General features: G+C 37.7%; 1 protein-coding gene across 2 annotated transcripts in view; it reads right to left on the bottom strand.

Moving 5' to 3' along the window:
• The window catches only part of GRID1 (glutamate ionotropic receptor delta type subunit 1), a 694,055-nt gene that overhangs the window by 94,138 nt on the left and 576,274 nt on the right, over nucleotides 1-23,643 (bottom strand). For both annotated transcript variants that reach the window (XM_047703440.1, XM_047703441.1), the window contains exons 9-12: nucleotides 22,429-22,530; nucleotides 20,792-20,989; nucleotides 17,196-17,520; nucleotides 15,732-15,870 (exon numbers count right to left, since the gene is read on the bottom strand). In XM_047703440.1, the coding sequence (XP_047559396.1) occupies nucleotides 15,732-15,870; nucleotides 17,196-17,520; nucleotides 20,792-20,989; nucleotides 22,429-22,530 (764 nt within the window). The remainder of the gene's footprint in view (nucleotides 1-15,731; nucleotides 15,871-17,195; nucleotides 17,521-20,791; nucleotides 20,990-22,428; nucleotides 22,531-23,643) is intronic.

The raw sequence follows: 23,643 nt of genomic DNA on the forward strand, positions 1-23,643 counted from the left end.
TTATTGGCATAAAGTTGCTAAACAACTTTCAAAATATTGCCTTATTATCTTTTTAATGTCCACAAGATCTAAAGTGAAATCCCCACTTGCGTTCCTGATATTGATCATTTCAGTTTTCTTTCATTTATTTTTCTTCTTTTTTTCATTTATTTTGCTTGATTAGTCTTGCTTGGGGTTTACCAACATATTAAATTTATCAAAAAAACAACTTTCGTCTTTGCTAATTTTCTATATTACCGTACACATTCCATTTCTTTCTTTAAAATTATTTTAAGTTTAGCTTATTCTTACTTTTCTATCCTTTTAAAGGGGGAACTAAAAATCATGAATTTAAGTACTCTTTGGCTTCTTTTTTTTATGATTTCATTTATTTATTTGACAGACAGAGATCACAAGTGGGCAGAGAGGCAGGCAGAGAGAGGGGAGGAAGCAGGCTCCCCGCTGAGCAGAGAGCCTGACGAGCGGGGCTCGATCCCAGGACACTGGGATCATGACCTGAGCTGAAGGCAGAGGCTTTAACCCACTGAGCCACCCAGGTGCCCCTATTCTTTGGCTTCTTAATAGGCATTTAAAACCATAAACTTTCCTTTAAGCACTATTTTAGCAGTATTACACAAATTTTGATATGCTTTATTTTCATTATTAGAAATATTGTTTATATTTCTTTTGTGATTTTTTTTTCTTTGAATCATAGGTTTAGACCTATGTTATTTAAATTTCACTGGGGATTTTCTAGATTGTTTGTTTTTATTATTTTCTAATTTAACTTATTATACTGGTAGAATATAATCTGTAAGACTTTACTTTTTTGAAATTGATTGAGATTTAAAGTTATGGCCCAAGAAATTATCTGTCTTGCTGGATGTTCCCTGTATACTTGAAAGAAATGTGTATTCTGCAATTGTTAGGTGTAGTATTCTATAAATGTCAACCATGTCAAGTTGGTTGATAGTGTTGTTCAGATCTTCTACAGACTTACTGGTCTTTTGTTTACTTGAGAGGTCAATTTCTAATAGAATGAAGTTAAATTTTGAACTATTTTAGATTTTTCTGTTTCTCCCATTAGACTTGTCACATTTTACATCATAGACTTTTTGATGCTTCCTTATTAGGTGCATACATATTTAGAATTGTTTTCCTGATACAAGTGCTCTCTTTATCATCATATACTATCCCTCTTTATTCCTTATAATACTGTATGGTATACAGTTAACCCTTAGACAACATAGGTTTGAACTGCATGGGTCCACTTATTTGTGGATTTTTTTTTATAAGTACAGTATAGTACTGTAAATGTATTTTCTCTTCCTTATGATTTTCTTAATAATACTTTCTTTTCTCTAGCTTACTTTATTGTAGTAATATGACATATGATACACAAAACATACACAAATATGTGTTAACTGACTATGTTATCAGTAAGGCTTCTGGTCAACGGTAGGCCATTAGTAGTTAAGTTTTTGGAGAGTCAAAAGTTATATGGTGAGCCTGGTGGTGTGTATTATGGAGGGCACATATTGCATGGAGCACTGGGTGTGGTGCATAAACAATGAATTCTGGAACATTGAAAAGAAATTTAAAAAAATAAATAAAAATTTTTAAAAAGAGCTACATGCAAATTTTTGGCTGTGCAGTGGTCAGCACCCCCAACACCATGTTGGTCAAGGGTCAACTATGAGGTCTACTTGAATACTGAGATATCCTCACCTACTTTCTTTTGCTTACTGTTTGCATGGTCTATCTTTTCCCTTCCCTTTTAATCTACCTGTGCCTTTAAGTTTAAAATGCTTACAGACAGCATTTTTTTCCCTCAGGTTTTATTGTTGTTGATGTTGGAAAGTTTAGTCAGATACCTGCTACTCCATCATGATAGGTAGAAGAAGTCCCACATTCTTTTTTATGAGTACCATTAATGTACACCCCCATCCTTTCCCAGTTTGTGGTGCCCCCAAGGCAGGAACTGATGTGTAGCTTTGTCAAAATGCATTTGTTAGATGCCCCCAATCCCTTCACCCTATTAGAATTTTACAGACCATTTTTTCTAATTAAAGGCAATGCTTTCCGAACTTTAATGTAAATAGAAATCACTTGGAGACTTAGATACAAATCTTGAATCAGGAGATCTGAGATGAGACCCAGTCTGTGGAACATGGTTTGAATAGCGAGAACGTATACAGGACTTGCTAACTGGCAAAAAGTCATTCAGATCTCTGTCACAGGTGACCAACTTGAGTAACTTGATGGTGGAAGGTGGGTATGTGAGACTGAGAAACCAGCATGTGTAAAAAACAGAAACAAAAACACAACAGGATGGTGGGACCAGAGGGAACCAGAGGAGTGCTAGCACCACCAATGTCATTCAAATTTAATATTTAAAACTTTATCCTCAGAATAATCTGCTGAGTGAAATAAGTCAAGCAGAGAGAGTCAATTATCATATGGTTTCACTTACTTGTGGAACATAAGGAATAACACGGAGGACATTGGGAGTTGGAGAGGAGAAGTGAGTTGGGGGAAACTGGAGAGGGAGACAAACCATGAGAGACTGTGGACTCTGAGAAACAAACTGAGGGTTTTAGAGGGGAGGGGGGTTGGGTGAGCCTGGTGGTAGGTATTAAAGAGGGCACGTATTGCATGGAGCACTAGGTCTGGTGCTTAAACAATGAATCTTGGAACACTGAAAAAATAAGACAAAATTTAAAAAACCACTATGCTGACATATTAAAAACAAACAAACAGCTTGTGAGGTAAACTCACACCATATCCAACTGTTTATGATTCCTGTTCAATGTCTTTAACCATATATTAATTTTAAAAATGTCAACTTCACATCCAAATTAACAATAATCCATAGGTAAACAACCTTTAAGTTCACTGTGAAAACAGCTTGATCCACATTGAGTTTGACCATGACTTCTTAGGTACAACACCAAAAACATGATCAATAAAAGAAAATATTTTATCCACAAATATAAATAATATACTTCTCATTTTATCCACAAATATATCTTAAATGTAAGATAGGTCTTAATAAAAACCATATATATCTTTTTCTTTCTCTATATTTAAAAAAATATACTTAACAATTTATCAATATACAAATAAATGTAATATTTATGTATAATTACATATAAATAATACCACAAATTAATATTATAGGTATAAATAATTTATAATTAGTATGTTTTTAAAGTTCCTCCGTGTCTTTCCATAACTTGATAGCTCATTTTAGTATTGAAAAATATTTCATTGTGTGGATGTACCTGAGTTTATCTATTCACTTCTGGCTTCCACATTTTGGTAATTACAAGTAAAGCTGTCATAAAAATTCATGTGCAAGTTTTTGTGTAGATACGTGACTTCAATTCCTTTGGGTAAATACCAGAGTGTGACTGCTGGATCATATGCTAAAGGTAGGTTTAGTTTTGTAAGAAACTGTCAAACTTTCTTCCAAAGTGGCCATTTTCCATTCCTACGAGCAATGAAAGAGTTCTTTTTGCTCCACATCCTCACCAGTATTTGGTGCTGTCAGCGTTTTGCACTGTGGCCATACTAAAGTCATGGTATCTCATTGCTATTTTATTTTTTCAGTTCTCTAATGATATATGACATTAGTCATCTTTTCAAATGGCTATTTGTCATATGAAAATCTTCTGGGTAAGAAGCTGTTCAGATCTTTTACCTGCTTTTAAATGGGTTATTTGTTCTATTATTGTTTAATTTTAAGAGTTCTTTATAGATTTTAGATACAAATCTTTCATTTTATATGTATTTTGCCAAGATTTTCTCACAATCTCTAGCTTGTCTTCTCATTTTCTTACCAATATCTTTGTCATAGAAGTTTTAAATTTTAGTAAAGACCAACTGTTATCAATTTTTCTTTGATCGATTGTGCTTTTGGTGTTATCCCTAAGAAGTCATCGCACACCCAAGGTCATTGAATCTTCAGTTTATCATAAGACTGGAAATAATAATAAAGATATTTATAATAAAAAGCTTACAGCAAGTTTGTGTGAATAAAGGTCATTTTTTATGTCAAGAGGATTAGAGGGAAAATCACCTTCAGATAAATTAGATTGCTGGGGTGTTCAATCTTTTTATTTTCCCTTCTGAACTTGTATAAATGTGTGGACACAAGACAAAGCTCTTATGGACTGTATATCTTTCCCAAGCTTAGCACAAGAATTTTTCTGCAGGAAGCATTTTCTCATTTTAGTTTACAAATTTGATGTTTCCAAATTCAATGGAAAGATGAACAAACATCTTAAATATCACGATGAGGCCATTTACAACAACCTCACCATTTTACAGATAGAGAAACTAAGAATGAGAAAGGACAAGTGACTAATGTCACTGAGCCAGCTGGTGACATTCCCAAAACAGAGTTGTCTGCCTCCTAGACTAGCATCTTCTTGCCCACATCCCTCAGTCATGCTGCTTTTCCTCAGTCCAGGATTTCAAATCTCAGAGCTATTACTTTGACTATCAAGGTCCTTGTCAACAACAATTATATCTAGATTTATATGGTCCTTTCTACACACCAGGTAAATGTTCTAAATATATGTTTGTTAATCTCCCTCAATAGTCGTATGAGATAAATGCTATTCTTACTCCTACATATAGATGGGAAAAGTGCAGTACACAGAGATTAGGTAAATTGCCCAAGATCACAGAGTTAGTAAGTGGGAGAAAGGATTTGAAGCCTGGCAATCAAGCTTCAATGTCAATGCTCATTACAACTGCACTCTGTTATATCTCTTAGTCATGCCACTGTGCTTCTGCCTGCCAACATGAGCCTCTAGGCCAAATTCAATCCTTCTAAATGTGAACCCTCTGAATTCTACTCACCTAGAAGTTTTAACCAAAGCATTTCCTAAATACAGGCATTGATGCTTATAGTGCCAAACCACCTGACAGTGCTACCTTTTTCCAAATGACTCTGTTTCCATCATGATAACAGGTAAAGATTTTTTGTAATTGTAATGGAGATAAAAAGTAATTATAAGATATGTCCCCTTCAAGGTTCCTCAAAATGTTGAAAATAGAACTACCCTATGACCCAGCAATTGCACTGCTGGGTATTTACCCTAAAGATACAAACGTAGTGATCCGAAGGGGCACGTGCACCCGAATGTTTATAGCAGCAATGTGCACAATAGCCAAACTATGGAAAGAACCTAGATGTCCATCAACAGACGAATGGATAAAGAAGATGTGGTATATAGACACAATGGAATACTATGCAGCCATCAAAAGAAATGAAATCTTGCCATTTGCGACGACGTGGATGGAACTAGAGGGTATCATGCTTAGTGAAATAAGTCAATCGGAGAAAGACAACTATCATATGATCTCCCTGATATGAGGGAGAGGAGATGCAACATGAGGGGTTGAGGGGGTAGGAGAAGAGTAAATGAAACAAGATGGGATTGGGAGGGAGACAAACCATAAGTGACTCTTAATCTCACAAAACAAACTGAGGGTTGATGGGGGGAGGGAGGTTGGGAGGGGGGGTGGGATTATAGACATTGGGGAGGGTATGTGCTATGGTGAGTGTTGTGAAGTGTGTAAACCTGGCGATTCACAGACCTGTACCCCTGGGGATAAAAATATATTATATGTTTATAAAAAATAAAATTTTAAAAAAAAAAAGATATGTCCCCTTCCCCGAATGGACCTCATACCCACTCCAAACAAAAAAGCTAAAAATTGCTTAAGGCAATTGTTAAGTATATGTCTGTTCTCTAAAAAATTCAGTCTCTCTTGGATACCAACTTTCCCTATGCCTTTAAAGGAATTCATAGGTTTTAAGGACTAGGGCACTTACATGGACAGTGAATATGAACATTTATAAGGCATATTATAATCATTATTGAATGGTTTTATATTAGTTTGAAATGTATAGGCTGAAGACCATTTGGATTAATAAGAAAGATTCATCAGTAAAGAGAGGACAGATATCCATCTTTAAGCCTTCTAGATACCTACTGAAATAACCATGTAATTTTGTAAACTACAAGGGATCACATATCATGAACCTAGGAAAGGATGCTACCCACTTATCACATATTGTGGGGAAGCAAATTAGTGAGACACAGCAAGACTGAAATTCATCTTATATGGAAAGTGCATCATCTCAGTGGATTTCCTTTTATATCTACATAGACAAAGCAGTTCAAGTTATTAATAATGAAGCCCCTTGAATTACTCTGGTCTCTGCAGAATACAGTATTCAGAAACGCCAGCTCACTGGCATTTGTCTCTGACAGAAAGAAGAGCACTGCCAGAAAAAAAGGTTAAAAAATACAGTGGCCTTTCTTACTGTTGTAGGGGCTGCATCAATCAGGATTCTAGAAACAGAAACTTTATCAGGGCAAACCTCTAAAAAAGAAGATTTCCACTAGGGCACAGGGCTTGTAATGGGAATTTACATTGCAATCTCCAGCTAAACTCAGAAGACCAGGTTAAGATCTGAGATGATGATTCTACCTGCAGCCAGGCGAACTATTAGGAGACTCAGGAAGTCTAGACCTACCTGTTCACAGAAAGAGTGAACAGAGTCAAGGTAGAGCAAACTAAACATCAAAACAACAACAGGGAAGAATAAGGAAAGGATTTAGCATGAAAGAAATAACGTGTAAATATATTATATTGCATCAAAGACACTAAAAACAAATTGTTTGAAAAGTATATGCTAAAGGAAATGAAGTTTTAAAAATATTTGTTTTTCTATTGGCACAATTCACTATAGTAATGACTATAACAAAAAATTAAGAATTAATTCCATAAAGAGTAGTTGAGACATGAAAGAGGTATTAATGGAGTGGCAGGGAGGAAAAACTAAGGAGAAACACAAATACAAGAAGAATTTATGTATTCATTAACATTGTTAAAAAACATACGAACACTGGAGAAAGTCTAAGCAGAAATTTGAAAGACAAACTAAAATACTCTCAAAATAAAAAGAAAAAGGATAATGAATGGAAAATTATCAAAGAGAGTACAACAGACATGAAGGACTCATGGAATCAACATATGAAAAGTTAACATTCCTCATAAATAAAATGTTAAAAAAAAAAAGAAAAGTTAACATTCCTGGAAACAAGACAAAGACAAATGCAAAAGATGTAATAGATAAGGAAAGATTTAATAGATGACGAAATTATTGAGCTAAGGTTATCAGGTCATTTTTACATGTAAAAAGAACTCAGGATTCTAATCATAATTAATGAGATGTAGGCCAACTCATTAAATATTGATGGAAATTTTTAAAATTCAAAGATATTAAGGTTAATTACAAAGAAGAAAGCATAAGAAAGGAGAAGTAAAGGAGGAAGAAAAGAAAAAGGAGGGAAGAGAAAAGAAAAGGAATCAGAAGAAGAGAGAATGGGAGAAGGAAGAAGATGAGCAGGGAGATAAGGAAAAGGTGGGAAATCGTGGGAGGAAAACATGAAAAGGAAGGAAGAAGGGGGAACAGTGGGGAAGAGGAGAGGGAGAATGAAGAATGGAGGAGGAAGAGGAGGAGGAAAAAGGAAAAAAGAAGAAGAAAGTGACATGGAGAAGGAGGAGGTGGAGAAGAAGGAAGAGGTGAAGGATTAAAATAGAGGGAGGAAGAAAAAAGCAAGAAGAAGGGCATGAAAAGAAGAGAAGGAACAAGACAAAAGGGAAGGAGAAAGGAGAAGAGGAGGGAGAAAAAGGAGATGGAGAAAAAAAGGAAAGAACAGAGGAAAGAGTGAGAAGAAAAGATAGGAAAGGAAAGAGGAGGGGAGAAGAAGGAGGTGAATGAGGTATTCTCATGTTTCTCTGTAGCGTTACATACAGGAAGAACAATGGGGCAAATTCTATAGAATTTACTCAATAGAGCAAATTCTATACAATATTAAGGGGGAAAGTTATAACACAAGAATATTATATCCAGATCAGTTTTAATTCATGAATAAATGCAACAGAAAAAGATTCTCAGATATATTTTCTCACAAAATATACCACTCCTGCTAGGTCTATTGCTCAAATAACTACTCTAGCTGAACAAAAATTCATCAAAATAAAAATATGAACAATTGCTAAATCACAGAATAGAGAGACTTTCAACAATCACTGAAATCCCTGGAACATAGACTTCAATCCAAGTAATGACTATAAATGTAGATGCGATAAAACAGAAGAATGAAAATGCCAAATATATATATTAGAGAAACCATCAAATATTAGAAGGAGGAGAAGGAAAGGAATAACAATAGTAAACCGGGCCTAAAATCTCAGATTATAATACCAAAACATGATTCAGTAGGTGGAAGGAGGGGAGAACAAAAAGATATTCCAGTATCATCTTACATAGGGAGAGATAAAAATATATGGCTTCACGCTTGATTCTGAAAGAGAAACAGCAATGCCTATATTTTTAAGCCTAAAGCCTGTATTTTTAAGCCTAAAGGTTAAAAGAGGATGCTTAACTTCCAATTGTGGGGGTGGTGGGGAGTCACAGTAATAATGGTAATAGAATGCTGAACATCATGAAAACAATTTAGAATGCATAAGTAGACATGAGAGAAGATTAAATATATTTATATTATACTACCTGTCAATTGTCTACCAATATATTGGAAACCTTAATGAAATGAACGAATTCCTAGAAACATACAATCTACATTTAAAGAAGGATGAATTGCATTCTTCCTCAAATTCATATCCCAAAATTTAAGAGGATAGAACACTTCTTTTTTTTTTTTTAAAGATTTTATTTATTTATTTGACAGAGAGAAATCACAAGTAGGCAGAGAGGCAGGCAGAGAGAGAGGAGGAAGCAGGCTCCCTGCTGAGCAGAAAGCCCAATGTGGGGCTTGAACCCAGGACCTGGGATCATGACCTGAGCCGAAGGCAGCGGCTTAACCCACTGAGCCACCCAGGCGCCCCAGGATAGAACACTTCTTAACTCATTCTATGAGGCCAGCATTACCCTGACACCAAAACTCCAAAAATATACTACAGGAAAAGAAAACTGCAGACCAATATTCCTGAGTAATGTGGATGCAACAATCTTCAACAAAATACTAGGAAACTGAATTCAACAGCATATTTTTTTTAAAGATTTTATTTATTTATTTGACAGACAGAGATCACAAGCAGGCAGAGAGGCAGGCAGAGAGAGAGGAGGAAGCAGGCTCCCTGCTGAGCAGAGAGCCCGATACAGGGCTCGATCCCAGGACCCTGAGATCATGACCTGAGCCGAAGGCAGTGGCTTAACCCACTGAGCCACCCAGGCACCCCTAACAGCATATTTTTTAAAAATTACACACCAGGACCAACCAGTATTCATTCTTGAAACACAAGAATGGCTCAACATACAAAGATCCGTTAGTATAAAATACTATGTTACCCAAATGAAGGGGGGAAAAAACCCACATCATCATCTCAGGGCAGGAAAAGCATCTGACAAAATGCAATACCCTTTCATGATAAAAACTCAATGGACTAGGAAGAAAAGGAAACTATGTTGATATAATAAAGGCCAGATATGAGAAACTCAAAGCTAACATCTTACTCAAGGCTTTTCCTCCAATGTCAGGAACAAGACAAGAATGTCCACTTTTGCCACTTCTATTCAACATCGTACTGGAAGTCATAGACAATTAGGCAAGAAAAAGAAATAAAATATTTTCAAATTGTAAAGAAAGAAGTAGATGTATATCTGCTGTCAGACATCATGACCTGATATGTAGGAAACCTTAAAACTGGACACACAAAACAATGAGAACTAACAAATAAATCAGCAAAGTTGTAGGATTAAAAAAAAAAATGCACTAAGATCAGTTGCATTCCTATATGATAATAATGAACAATCCAGAAGGGAAATACAAAAACAATTCTAGTTATAATAATATCAAAAAGAATAAAATACCTAAGAATAAACTTGACTAAAAAGGCAAAGACATGTATACTGAAAACTAAAAAATGTTTCTGAAGGAAATTAAACACACAAATAAATGGAAAGACATCTTATGTTCCTATGTTCATCATGGATTGAAAGACTTCATATTCTTAAGATGTCAATACTACCTAAAGCAATCTACAAATTCAATGCAATCTCTACCAAAATCCCAATTATGTTTCAAGCAGAAATAGAAAAATCTATTCTAAAATTTCCCCTACTGGGTGTGGTGCATAAACAATGAATTCTGGAACACTGAAAAGAAATTTAAAAAATAAATAAAAATTAAAAATAAAATAAAATTCCCCCTCAAGGAACCCCAAATAGCCAAAACAATTTTTGAAAAAGTATAAAGTTGGTGATCTCAAATTTCCTGAATTCAAAATGTACTACAAAGCTATAGTACTCAAAATTGTGTGGTACTGATATGAAGACAGACACATAGACCAATGGAATAGAATAAAAAGCTCAGTAATACTATCCCATATATGTTCAAATGATTTCAAACAAAGATGTCAAAACCATTCAGTGAGGAGAGGGCAGTCTTTTTAACAAATGGTGCTGGGAAAACTGGGTATCCTCATGCAAAAGAACAGGCATCTGGGTGGCTCAGTCAGTTAAGCATCTACCTTCAGCTCAGGTCATGATCCTGGATTCTCAGGCAAAAGAATGAAGCAGAACCCTTAACTTACACCACGTACAAAAATAACAAGATGGATCAAAGACCTAAATGTAAGACCTAAAACTATAAAACTCCTAGAAGAAAACATATGGGAAAGGTTTTATGACATTGGATCTGGCAATAATTTCTTAGATATAACAATAAAGGCAAAGGTGACAACAAAAAATAGATAATATGGACTTCATCAAAATTAAAAACTTCTCTGTACCCAAGGATACTACAACAGAATTAAAAGCCTACCCATAAAGTGGGAGAAGATATTTACAAATCAATATCTGATGAGAGATTAATATCTGGAATATACATAAAAAACAATAACTCAGTAACAAAAACAACCCACTAAAAATGGGCAATAGACTTAAATAGACATTTCTCCAAGAAGATATGCAAGTGGCCATAAACACACGAAAAGATGCTCAACATCACTAATTATTAGGGACATGCCAATCAAAACCAAGATGAGATACCACTTCATACCCATTAGGACAGTTATTATAAAAACAAAACAAAACAGAAAATAAGTTTGGGTGAGAATGTGAAGGAACTGGAATCCTTGTGAGTTGTTGATGGGAATGTGAAATGGTGGAACTGCTGTAGAATATGATAAAGTAGTTCCTAATAAAACACTAAACATAGAATTACCTTATGATACAGCAATTCCACTTCTGAGTATTTACCCAAGAGTAGTGAAAGCAGGAACTTGAACATATATCTGCACTCGTGTTTATAGCAGCATTATTAAATAGCCAAAGGATGGAAGCAACACAAGTGTCTCTCCACAGATGAATGTATAAACAAAATGTGGTATATACATACAATGGAATGTTATTTAGCTTTAAAAAGAAGAAAATTCTGACAGATGCTACAACATGGATGAAACTTTAAGACATGCTAAGTGAAATAAGCCAGTCATTAAAGGACAAAAACTGTATTATTTCACTTATATAAAGTACCTAGAGTAGTCAAACTTATAGAGACAGAAAAAAGGATGGTGGTTTCCAGAGTCTGGGGAAGTGGGGAAGTGGGGAATGGAGAGTATTATATAGACTTTCAGTTTTGCAATATGAAGTGTTGTAGAGATGGATAGTGGTAATGTTTACAGAACAATGTGAATGTACTTAATGACATTAAACTCTACACTTAAATATATTAAAATGATAAAATTTATGTTATGCATATTTTATCACAATTTAAAAATTAAAGTTAAAAACTATAAACATGTATTTTAATAATACATTCTAATAGCTAAAGTTGTTTTAAAACAATAAGGAAGCTTATTCAATAAGTAAAAAAAAATAAAAAATAACAATTTAAAAATTGAATATAGAAGATTATCCATTGAATAAATTGGAGAAAAAATTTTAAGTACTTCCAAAAATTAAGGGATCAGACAGCTTCAAAAAGGAGTTGCTGGGGGCAGAGGTGGAGTGGAACAGAGTGATACAGGAGAAATATTTTTTAATACTATTAAAATAAAGTTGGCTAATAAGATTGTTATAAATTAAGATGTTAATTGGCATGCCTAGGGCAACCACTAAAAATATAACTTAAAACATATATAGTAAAAGAAACAACAGGGGAATTTAAATTATATACAGAATGTATCTACTTAATATTAAAAAAAGCAGTAATGGGGGAAACAAGGAACAAAATAGGTATAAAGCATAAAGAGAACAAACAGAAGTGAGTTCTTCCTTATCACTAATTACATTATATATAAATGGGTTAAACACTCCAATTAAAACAGAGGTGGATAGAACAAATTAAAAAACATAATTGAACTATATGTTGTATGGAAGTGACTCACTTTAGATTCCAAGACAAATAGATTGAAAATTAAAGAATAAAAAAATATTTTGTGCAAACAATAACCAAAAGAGAACTAACTAGCTGAAGTAAACATTAACGGAAGTTTTTATAAGAGACAAAAGAAGGACATTATACAATGATAAAAGGGTCATTTGATAAGAATATAAAACACAATTAGAAACATATATATACCCAACAATAGGGTCCCAAAATATATGAATCAAAATTGATAAAATTGAAGGGAGAAATGGGCAGTTCTGAAAAAAATGACTGGAGACTTTAATATCCCACATTCAATAATTGATAAACAACAACAGAAGATCAGCAAGTTAATGGAAAACATGACAACACTATAAACCAACTAGACTTGAAGAAGAAATAGACAATATGAATTGCCCTATAGCTATGAAAATTTTAATTATTAATTTAAAAGCTCCAAGAATATGAAATCTCCTAGATGGTTACCCTGGAGAATTATACCAAACATTTGAAGATAAATTAACACCAACTTTATATAATCTCTCCCAGAAAATAGAAAATGAGCAAAGACTTCCTAAATCATTTTATGAAGCCAGAGTTACCCTGAAACCAAAACTAGACAGAAACAGCACAATAAATAAAAGTGCAAATGAATACCTCTCATAAATTTAGATGCAAAAATCCTCAACTAGAATATCAGCAAACAGAATCTAAAATATATTAAAAGAATCATAGGTCAATTATCATATGGTTTCACTTATTTGTGGAGCATAACAAATAGCATGGAGGACAGAGTTAGAGAGGAGAAAGGAGTTGAGGGAAATTGGAAGGGGAGGTGAACCATGAGAGACTATAGACTCTGAAAAACAATCTGAGGGTTTTGAAGGGGCAAGAGGTGAGAGGTTGGGGGAACCATGTGGTGGGTATTGGAGAGGGCACAGATTGCATGGAGCACTGGGTGTGGTACAAAAACACAAAAACAATGAATACTATTATGCTGAAAATAAAAATTAATTAATTAAAAAAAAGAATCATAGGTCATGACCAGGTGAGATTCATTCAAGGTATACAACATTTGAAAAACAATCAGTGTAGTCTTATCATATTAGTAGGATAAAGAGAAAAAATCATATGGTCACGTCAAGCATTACAAAAAAATAAAGCACTTGAAAAAGCCAATACCCATTCATGATAGTCTCAGCAAGTTATGATCTATTGGTTTAATGCATTTTCAACTATAATTAATGTAATTCCTATCAAAACGATGGAAAATTATTTTTTGTAAACATGGACAAGCTTATTCTAAAATTTATGTGGAAAGATGCAGGCCGTAGAATAATTAAAACAATCTGAACAAAAGAAAAAAGAATGGGAGGAAGCACTCTGCCCAATATTAAGGTTTACTCTGCAGCTATAGTAACCAAGACAGTGTGGTATTGATAAAGGGATAGACACACAGATCAATGGAACTGAATGGAAAACTCAGAAATGGACCACATATACCCAACTGATTTCTGACAAATTACAAAAGCATCTCAATGAAGGAAGGATTGCTTTTCAATAAATGATGCTAAAGCAAATGCTGGCAAAGATGCAAAGAAACTGGATCATTCCCACATCACTAGCAGTAATACAAAATGGCAGAGTCAGTCTGGAATACAGTTTGATAGTTTTCTTAGAAAGCATATTTTTTTATAAAACATGCAATTACCACATGACCCAGCAATTGCACTCTTGGATATGTATCACAAACAAACGAAAACTTGTGTTCACACCAAAACCTACACACAAATATTCATTGTGGCTTTATTCATAATTGCATAAAAGGGAAACAACCTGGATGTCTTTCAGTGTGTGAACATTTAAACAAGCTGTGGTACATGGGATACTACTAAGCAGAAAAAAGCAATGAATGACTGAGACACACACCAAACTGGATGAACCTCCAGAGAATTATGCTAAATGAAAACGGCAATCCAAGAGCTATAATTCCATCTATATAACATACTTAAAATGACATTTTAAAGATGTTATTTATTACTTATTGATTATACAGAGAGAGAGAGAGAATGAGTGAGCAGTGGGGAGGAGCAGAGGGAGAGGGACAAGCAGACTCTGCACAGAACATGAGCCTGGAGCAGGGCTCGATCCCTACACATGGGTTAAGACTGTAGAATCCAATGAGCACACACACACACACACTCGCACACACAAAAAAATAAGTATAAGAGAAGAAATCTGAATAGAATCAGTCAACTGTATTAATGCTGATACCCTGGTTGTGATAAAATACTATAGTTTTGCAAAATGTAACCATTGGGAGAAACCAGTTAAAGGATATTATAAGATCTCACTGCATTTCTTACAAGTGCATGTGAATCTATAATTATCTCAATAAAAATGCCAACTAAAAAATAAAACTGGATAACATCATACTAAATATTGAATCCTGGCCAGAGTCTGAACTCTTTTAACTAGGCTGTTGGGAGCCATAGAAGCTGGTTAAGTATGAATGACCAGTTAGGGCAGTAGCTAGAAAGCATCCATGTAATGATAGTGAGCATGATAAAGGAGAAATTACACAACATTATAATCAGGAATCAAGTGAGAGGTGATATTGAAGCCAATATTGTACCCGAGGAAATGTAGACTATATCTGTGCCTTTTGTCACTTTAGTAACCACATTTCCAATACCCCTTCACTTTGCCCAAGTTCTCTTGCAATTCACACAGTTTGTGGAAATCTGCTCCAAAACACAAAGGCATTCCCAAGTTATTTCACTATGTTGAACTAAATCTTTCATGCCATATTTTTAACACTTTGGTAAAACAAAGAAATGTTTTTATTCCCTGGCTTCAGTAATTTTATACTTTTATGAATATAAGTAAAATAAGTTTTCTAATCACTGTGATAATGACATGTTTTTAAAAATAATTTTAAGGTGTTTGAAGATATGACAAAATACCTTAGACTTGTGGTCTTAATTAATTTTAATTTAATGTTTAGAAAATTTTGATTAAATAAGTTTGTAATCAACATTTAAATGCCTGAGGAAATTTAATTTGTTAATTTTTAATGTTTTGATTTCTTAGTCTTATAAGCAGCATTTAAATGTTCAGAGAAGCATTATTTAATTCATTTATGCATTTATATAATTGTGTATGAAGTAAACTACAAGAGGAGTGGTGCTCTTCATGCATTTAAGAGGATGATAATCAAACTGCAAATCTGGGATCTAAGTCCATCTGCCTCCATGACACTAGGCTGCATTCTGCCTTTACAGCTTTTCGGAGCTGAATGGTCCCACACCTGGAAGGAGGCATGGATCTTACCTTATGGGGTTGTCCATCCTGGACACTGTGAGGAATGCCGCAAGATTTGCCGTGTAGGAGGAACACACAATGAGGGTGAAGAGCCACCAGCTCCCCATCACGATGCGCATGGCCATGGAATTCACTGAGGATTCGCCACCTACAGGAGGCCAGCAAAATGGATTGGTCCTGGGCTTCTGCTCTCCCCTGCATCCTCCCGCCCCGCCCCCCAGAAATGCTCCAGCTCCTCCACCCTGCCGCCTGGCTTAGGGAAACACCACTGGAGTTGGGGTGGGGAGCAGGGAAGTGAGTTCCTGGCTAGTTATCGGGGATTGTGACAATTCTGGGAAAGATTCCAAAGACCACCAGTCTTTGAAAGGGATGGAAGACCACCAAATACAAAGATTCCAAAGACCACCAGTCTTTGAAAGGGATGGAAGACCACCAAATACAAAGATTCCAAAGACCACCAGTCTTTGAAAGGGATGGAAGACCACCAAATACGAAAAATCCAGAATTGGCCTTTTAGTGATGTGATGCTTGTCAAAATACCAAGGGTAGAGTTCTGAATATAAAAATCTTCCAGTTAGAAGATTCTATCTCCCTGTGTTGCCTACTTCCAGGGCTGCAATCTGATGTAAGATCCTTTTTCAGTTTCAAGTTCATAGAGAGTAGTCTCAGGAATTCTGTAAATATAGAATTACCTCCTACCTGGAGGGTTCCCTAGCTTTCTTTTAAACCTCAAAAATGAGATCTCGCTTTTATTAATATTCAGCCCTCACTGGATGACTTTTTTCCTAGGATTTTCAGAAACCATTGCCTGTGACTTGCAGTCAGTAGCTGCCCCATAGAGGCCAATTATTTCTCCTCGGTCCCTTAGGTGGTAGCAGAAGAAAGCATTTCACTGACTCTTCTTATATAACCTTGCAAACAGGCAATACATGTTTTGCCATGGTGCAAACAAGGCCAACACTCACGTTAGGAACTTTGCAATTTGTTGCTTGGGTCAAAACTGCAAGATCCTCTAACTTACCAAGTGCTCTCCAGACTTCACAGAGAAAAGAGACTTTGTATCTCAAGAATGGATGGAGGACTGCTTAGATGATTGCAAAACAATTGTGACTTTTTTTTTTTCTATTAAGATTTCAAATTTAAGCAAGATTCAGTTTCATCTGACAACCCCATGTGCATAACAATCAACCTAATGTGGGAGGGGAGAAAAGTACAAAGCAGAACTCCAAAGTTAATTTTATCTAAAGTGGAGAAACAGGCTTTGAAGTTGAGTTCCTTGTCACTTCATTTAATTTCTATCTGATATTACTCAGAGAAATCGGGTACAGACTGATATTAGTACTGTCCCAGAGATTAAATAAAATTGCATTTAAAATGACTTTGCCAAAACGCATCTAAGAACTCTGCCAATGGGCACGTTCCTCCAGGCCCCTGGGAAGATGTGACCGCAACATCAGGAAACCAGGAACGTACCTTGCTGTACGAAGGCTCCGTAGACGATCCAGATGGCACTGTGCAAGGTGGCCGAAGCAGACGGTCGGGGCTGGGTGACACTCTGAGCCCTCACGGCCTGGATCCGGTTCAACACAAATATCAGCACGCCCACCACAGGGATGGCGGCCGCGATGCAGGCCCACACGGCAAAATCAAACGGAGCAAAAAGAGAGAAGATGCTTATTTTCTCCTCTGGCTTCTTGATTAGGATCCCCACCGAATAGTCCATGTACCGCTTGCTGAAGTCCACAACGCTCTCCCTCTCCGGGGTGATCGTGATGGCGGAGATGGCCAGGTCTGCCCTCTGAAAGGCAAAACCAACTCATCAGACAGCAGTCCTCAGCTTCCTGCTGGGGCCCACCCTGGGGCAAGGGCTGCCCTCTACCCTTTGGGTTGTTCTGTCCAGAGGAAATGGATTCAAGAGGTGACACCCTGCGACTGACCTTGAATACTGTAAAAAAAAAAAAAAAAATTCAACATTGTCTGTTTGAATTGTAGTTTTCCTTTATTTTCTTGTTATCCTCACAAACTTTCACTTTCTTCTTTCTTTTGCCAGTATTTCCCTCTTCCCCATCCCTGGCCCCAACCAAGAAGTCTCTTCTCTCTTCTTTTAGGCTTATCTGCATCTTTCTATACTGCCATCAAGCCTCTCCAAACTCTCTTTAGTCCACATGGATGTCTCCCTTTCCTGAGATGCTTTGGAAGTTTTATGGTGAGTTGTATAACTACTTGAAATCTCATTAATGTCACAGTCCCTGGTTATTTTATATGTAAACTCTATGCCAGAGAGTAATATCCTCCAAGATAAAAGGGTTATCTACTTTTCTTGACCTTCCATGGCCCTTAATTCATGGCCTCTCAAACATTCGGGTTGATTCTTCATATAGTGAAGCCATATTGGGAGGGGACTCTATGGGCATGCCTTACTTTGACCCCAAAAGTACCTTGCAAGACTTTTGCTTTCCAAGATGGGCTTAATTTCAAAAATAGACAAAGACTCCATTAAGATGGAACTAGACTGTGAGATTAAAGCGGCCAAGACTGGTGGAGGTTAGGATAATTAGGACTAGATGGATAATGGTGGGCAATAATAGGCCAGCATTCCCCCCGTTCAACCACAAGAGAACCAAAATATGCAATGATTATCCTGATCTTGACTCTTAGACTTCTAAGTAGGAGATACCATCAGAACTAAGTTTATTTTAGGGGCACCTGGGTGGCTCAGTTGGTTAAGCAGCTGACTCTTGGTTTTAGCTCAGATCATGATCTTGCAGTCATGGGATAGAGCCCCAAGTCAGCCTCTGTGCTCAGCAAGGGGTCTGCTTCAGATTCTCTCTCCCCCTCCCTCACATCGTGTGTGTGTCTCTCTCTCAAATAAACAAAATCTTTAAAAAAAATAAATTGGGAAAACATACATAAAAAGATTTTATCAGAAAAAATTTTTATCAGATTTAATATGTGGGCTAGAGGGGCAGATGTATTGATGTTAGCTACGAAATCCAAAAACTAAATAAATAAAACAGGATAATAAACGTGAAATCCAACAACAACATATCTAGAGTATAAAGAAAAAATGCTGGAGGTAATGATGGTGAAGCTCTCCTGTAGAATTGTCACATTTGTATCTCTGGTTGCCTCTCTTTTCAAAAACTCAAGATCCGGGGATTTCTTTTTAAAGATTTGGGTCATTCAGAGCATATGTAAGGACTAAGAAGAGATCTAGTGGAACAAGATAGCTTTACAACATAGGAAGAAGGGAAAGTAATTTATGAAGCCAGGTCCAGAAGAAGGACAAAGGGATTGACTTACAACACAGGAAGAGGGGTGACCTGTAACACAGGGAAAAACACTCCCACTTCTGAACCTGGAGTATGAGCAGGTGTCTGCAGATGTGAATTTTACAGGTAGTTGAAGTAGTTATTTCAAGCCCACAAATCTTCATTTCTTTGCCTAATACAGGAGCACTTTGTCTTAATTTAGGAGAGAAGACTTTTGGGTTGCTTGAAGAGAAAGACAAACTTTGAAACAGTCTCTAAGGGATACAGCCAAGGGGTCCAACAAGTAAAGGAACTCGGCTGTCCTGAAGGCCTACCTGAGTTTGGAGCCCACGCACTATTCATATTTGTGATTTTCTTCTCTAATTGTATGTAGCAACTTGGAAGTCAAAGTCAGAGGGTAGATAATATAATCAAGTCAGAGTTTCAGTACAATAAGAAACTAAGAACAAAGAGAATCACAAAAGATGAAGGGAACAGGATTATCTGGTTGAACACCGAGGGCACACCAGGCAGGAAAGGATGCAGTATCCCAAGGTCACAGAAATCTTAAAGAAAGATGAACCTCAAATACATGTGCCAAGTGGAAAGGGCCAGACACAAAAGACCACATATTGTAGGACTCCATCTACATTAAATGTTCACAAAAGCAAATCTATGGAGATAGGAAATATATCAATGGTTGCCTAGGGCTGGAGTTGGAATGGGATTTGACTGTAAATAAGTGTGAGGGATCTCACTGGGTTGATGGACTTATTCTAAAACTAGATGATGATGGTGGTTGCATAACTCAGTAGATTTCCTAAAAGTCACTGAATTGTATATTCCAAAATGGGTGAATTTTTTATATAAATTAGTACTGCAGGAAATTTTTTTTTAAAGCTTAGGAGGAACTGGAGAGATTGTGTCTGCTTTACGGGTTTATAAAGCAAAGGACCTGTGTTCTAGGAGCAAAGGTTCAAAAGACTCATGACAACAGGTCATAGTCATGGAGTGGGACAGTGATGGTAAAGCATAAGATGCTGACAAAATGCATGGGGTCAGGCACTGACATGGAGCACAAACCAAGATCATGGATGGCGAGGCAGTCAAAACACTGGGAGCCCACAGTTGGCCCCAGGGATGTCTGCAATGTCAAAGTTGGTAGCAGCAACACTAGAGAGGGAGAATTTGAACAGATGCCACCATCATAAATGACTACCAGGAAATAACCCAGAGGTCATGGGATGTCGGGGTGGGATAGGGACACAGTGAACTGGCCTCATACCATGAGCATGAGTCTCAATGAGGACCCAGGTTATAAGGAGAGAGGAAGTGTCATTATCTGAAATTAATCTAAGGAGCTGGGAAATGTATCACAACAATGCAGACACATGCACACACTCACACATACATATGAACTTGTGTATACACACCCCTGCTGTGGGCCATGACGAAGAAAAGAATAAGCCCTCACTCATTCCTCCTGTGAGAACCAAGTTCCTGTTTCAGCCTAAACGTGGGGGAGGGTTGGAGGAAGGATGTATGACAGAGCAGGCTCAGTGGACAGGCTTGAAAGGAATGGCAGCAGTGGGCACAGAAGGAAAACAGAGTGCCAGGGAATGACAAAATTAAAGAATAGGAATGGGTACAATGGCGAGAGGTGGGTTGAAGAAAAGAGAGCTCTGATGAGTGAAGAGTGGTAACCTGTGATCTCCTTAGCTAGTTCCAAGGTCCTAACTGCCTAATGGGCCAAATTTAGATATCTCCCCAGAAGCAGACTAGGGTTCCCTTCCCCATGACCCTGCTTTTGGGACCTACCTTGCTGATGAGCTCCCCGATCATCCCGTTCCAGGAGGTGTTATGGAGCTGGTGACCATACCTGCCATCGGGGGCCTGGTAAATCTCATATTTGAAGCCCAGAGCCTTGGCCAGTGCATCCAGGACATCTATAGAGAACCCTTTGTAGCGCTTGGGCTGTCCAAGGATGTTCTCAGCCACCATCACGAAAGGCTCTTCCTGAGGACAACAGAATGGATGTTCTTCAATTAAATAACAGGTTATTAACACACATGTTTCCAGGGGATTGTTGGAGCGACTAATGTGATGAATCATAGCTCTAGAATGTTTGAGAGCATGGGCATGTATTTACCCAATTTTCTCCTGAAGTCTGAACATCTCTGCCCTTTTTTTAAAGCAGTTTACGGACACTCAGAGCACAGCAGATAGGAAGATCCCTCCAATCAACATATTGATGGAGGAATGGAGATTTACCTATTCTGTATGATGCTATCCCAGCCTCTGCTCAGAACCCTATAGCCAGAATGACATGATTTGTTTTCATTCCTTTATTTGTGACATTCAGGACTCTGTCCTTAGGAAATACCATAATTCTTCAGGACCCACATAAGAAATGTGGTTACTTCTCCCAGGATAAAGAACGACAGTAAAAGCTCTATAACATTAGATTGAGAGAAGACGGTATTACATCTATCAGATTGTACTAGAAAATGGATTCTGATTCATGGGAGAAGGTCACACCATATGTCAAAGGACAGGACAGAATTAAACCTCGCAGTTCCCAAGCCCAAAGCCACATTCACACATTTTGTGCTGTGTCCTGTACACTCCTGTAGGGCATGTGGTTCTCTGGAAAACACCTCAGCCTTCCCCACCACAATCCTATAAAACTGAACAAGAAGGGGGTTTTTGGCAAACAGCCCCAGAGACTAGATCTCAGTTTAACTGGGGGCCTGGGGGGCTATGGTATAATGCTTAATCTGTGATGTGCACACAGGGAATGCAGGAACACTGTGGCCAAAGGGTTCTAGAGCCAAGGAGATGACAATGCCTGATGTGACTGAGGGGACATTTGGGCCAGGTCTGACCAGTTAATAAGAGGCAAATCAAAAATGTCTCCTAGGGCCCTGGAAAGGTGAAGGAAGAAATTGATAGGAAGATGATTCTAAGGTCTCTTAAAGATGTAAAAATCCATAATGCCAGGACAACCATGCAGACAAATGGCAACAAAGGGTCTTTGTTATGAAGTTTGTGTCACATGGGGCCATCAGGGGAACCAGAGGGGTGTGTTCTGCCAAGCAACTGTCTGGGGACACTGGCTATGAGCAAAGCTCTCCTAAGGACCAGCAGTAGGTCAAGATACTGGTTATATCCAGGAAGGTATAGAGCTGTGCCTGCTTGGAAGCTTAACCATGGTTCCAGATCAGTAATCCTCCTCTAGAGCAACCTGGTCACCTCTGGTGGAAGGCGCTGGGGCAGAATCTCCAACATTACTCTTCCTTCATTATTTGCAAAATTATTTGCCATAAAGGCCTTATGAACACTCGAGCCATGACTCAAGATCCCCTTTTCTCCAAACCCAGCATTAAGACAAACAGAGAGAAGCCTCTGGCTCAAAAGCCTGAATGGTAAACTCCCCAATACGCCCATGATCCTACCAAGACAGTCACCACTTTGAGAGTCAGTCCTTGGAGGCGGCTGCCCATGGGCCTCTCCTGCAGGCTGCCATTCAGGCCCTTCTCTGAGTCCCACGTCGCCAGCTGTGGAGGAAAAAGGGAGTGTGAGGGACAGAGCGGGCACCTGTATGCATCTCAGGAACTCGCTTCTCAAACTGGGATCCTGAATCAGGCAGCTAGGAGGACACCAGTCCCTTAAAACCTTCAAAAGAATAAAGGTGTGGCAGAAAGTTCCACTTGCTCCATTAGCCTGTCTAGAACTTGAGGACTTGCCACATCTTTAAAATAAAACCAATTGGTAAGAACTTGTTTCTAGAATGAATATTTCTAATTTTATTCTGTCCACCCACTGAGGTCACGTCACTGTGTCTCCCACAAAGTGTCTTCTTTCTGTAATTACTCCTTTGACTTGCCCAGGCCAGATGGCCCCTTGGGTTCACCCATTGCTGCCACCAGGACAGGATGGGACTCAGCAGGGAAGCAGGCAACAAAGACCCCTTTTTGTGGCTTGTCTTGCACCCTGATGCCTGCTGCAAGTGGGGTTAAGAGCTCCCTGCCTGTCTTCACTGTAGGGCAAATTTGATAATTTTTCCTTGATATGCAGGTAAGGCCAAGACTACGTGTGCTATGCCATATGCTCCCAGGCCTGGAGAGCCTCTCCCAGAGCCTGATGCATCTCTGAGAGGGCCCCCCAAGCTGGTTATGGAGCCAGTCTGCTGGCTCAGGAACAATAGGAGACACACATATTCTCCAGACTGCTTCCCCTCACAGCATCTCTGCAGGGCCCAGGGGGAACAACAGTGAACTTCTTATCTGATCAATGATTCTCAATCCCTAATTGGTGAAATGGAAAAAGAAAAAAAAAATGCAGATATGAGCCCCCATCTCAACTTAATCAGGATCTCAGCACTTAGGCATGGAGAATCGTAATGCTTCCCCAGCGGTCCTCATTGAGAAACCCTGTTCTTCTAGGTTACTATATATTAGATTCTCGTAAGAAGGCTTTTAAAGCATATTGGAGGTGGGGCCTTGCCCCCAGAGGTTTGAATTTAATTGGTCTGTAGTGGGCTAGATAGGAATATTTCAGCTCCCCAGGTGATTCTAATGCACAGCCAGGACTGTAAACCTCTGCTATAGATTAAAGCAGGGGATCCTCAAACTGTAATATGCACACAAATTATCCAGGGATTTTATACA

Source organism: Lutra lutra, chromosome 14, assembly GCF_902655055.1.
Source record: "Lutra lutra chromosome 14, mLutLut1.2, whole genome shotgun sequence".
Taxonomy (NCBI): Eukaryota; Metazoa; Chordata; class Mammalia; order Carnivora; family Mustelidae; genus Lutra; species Lutra lutra.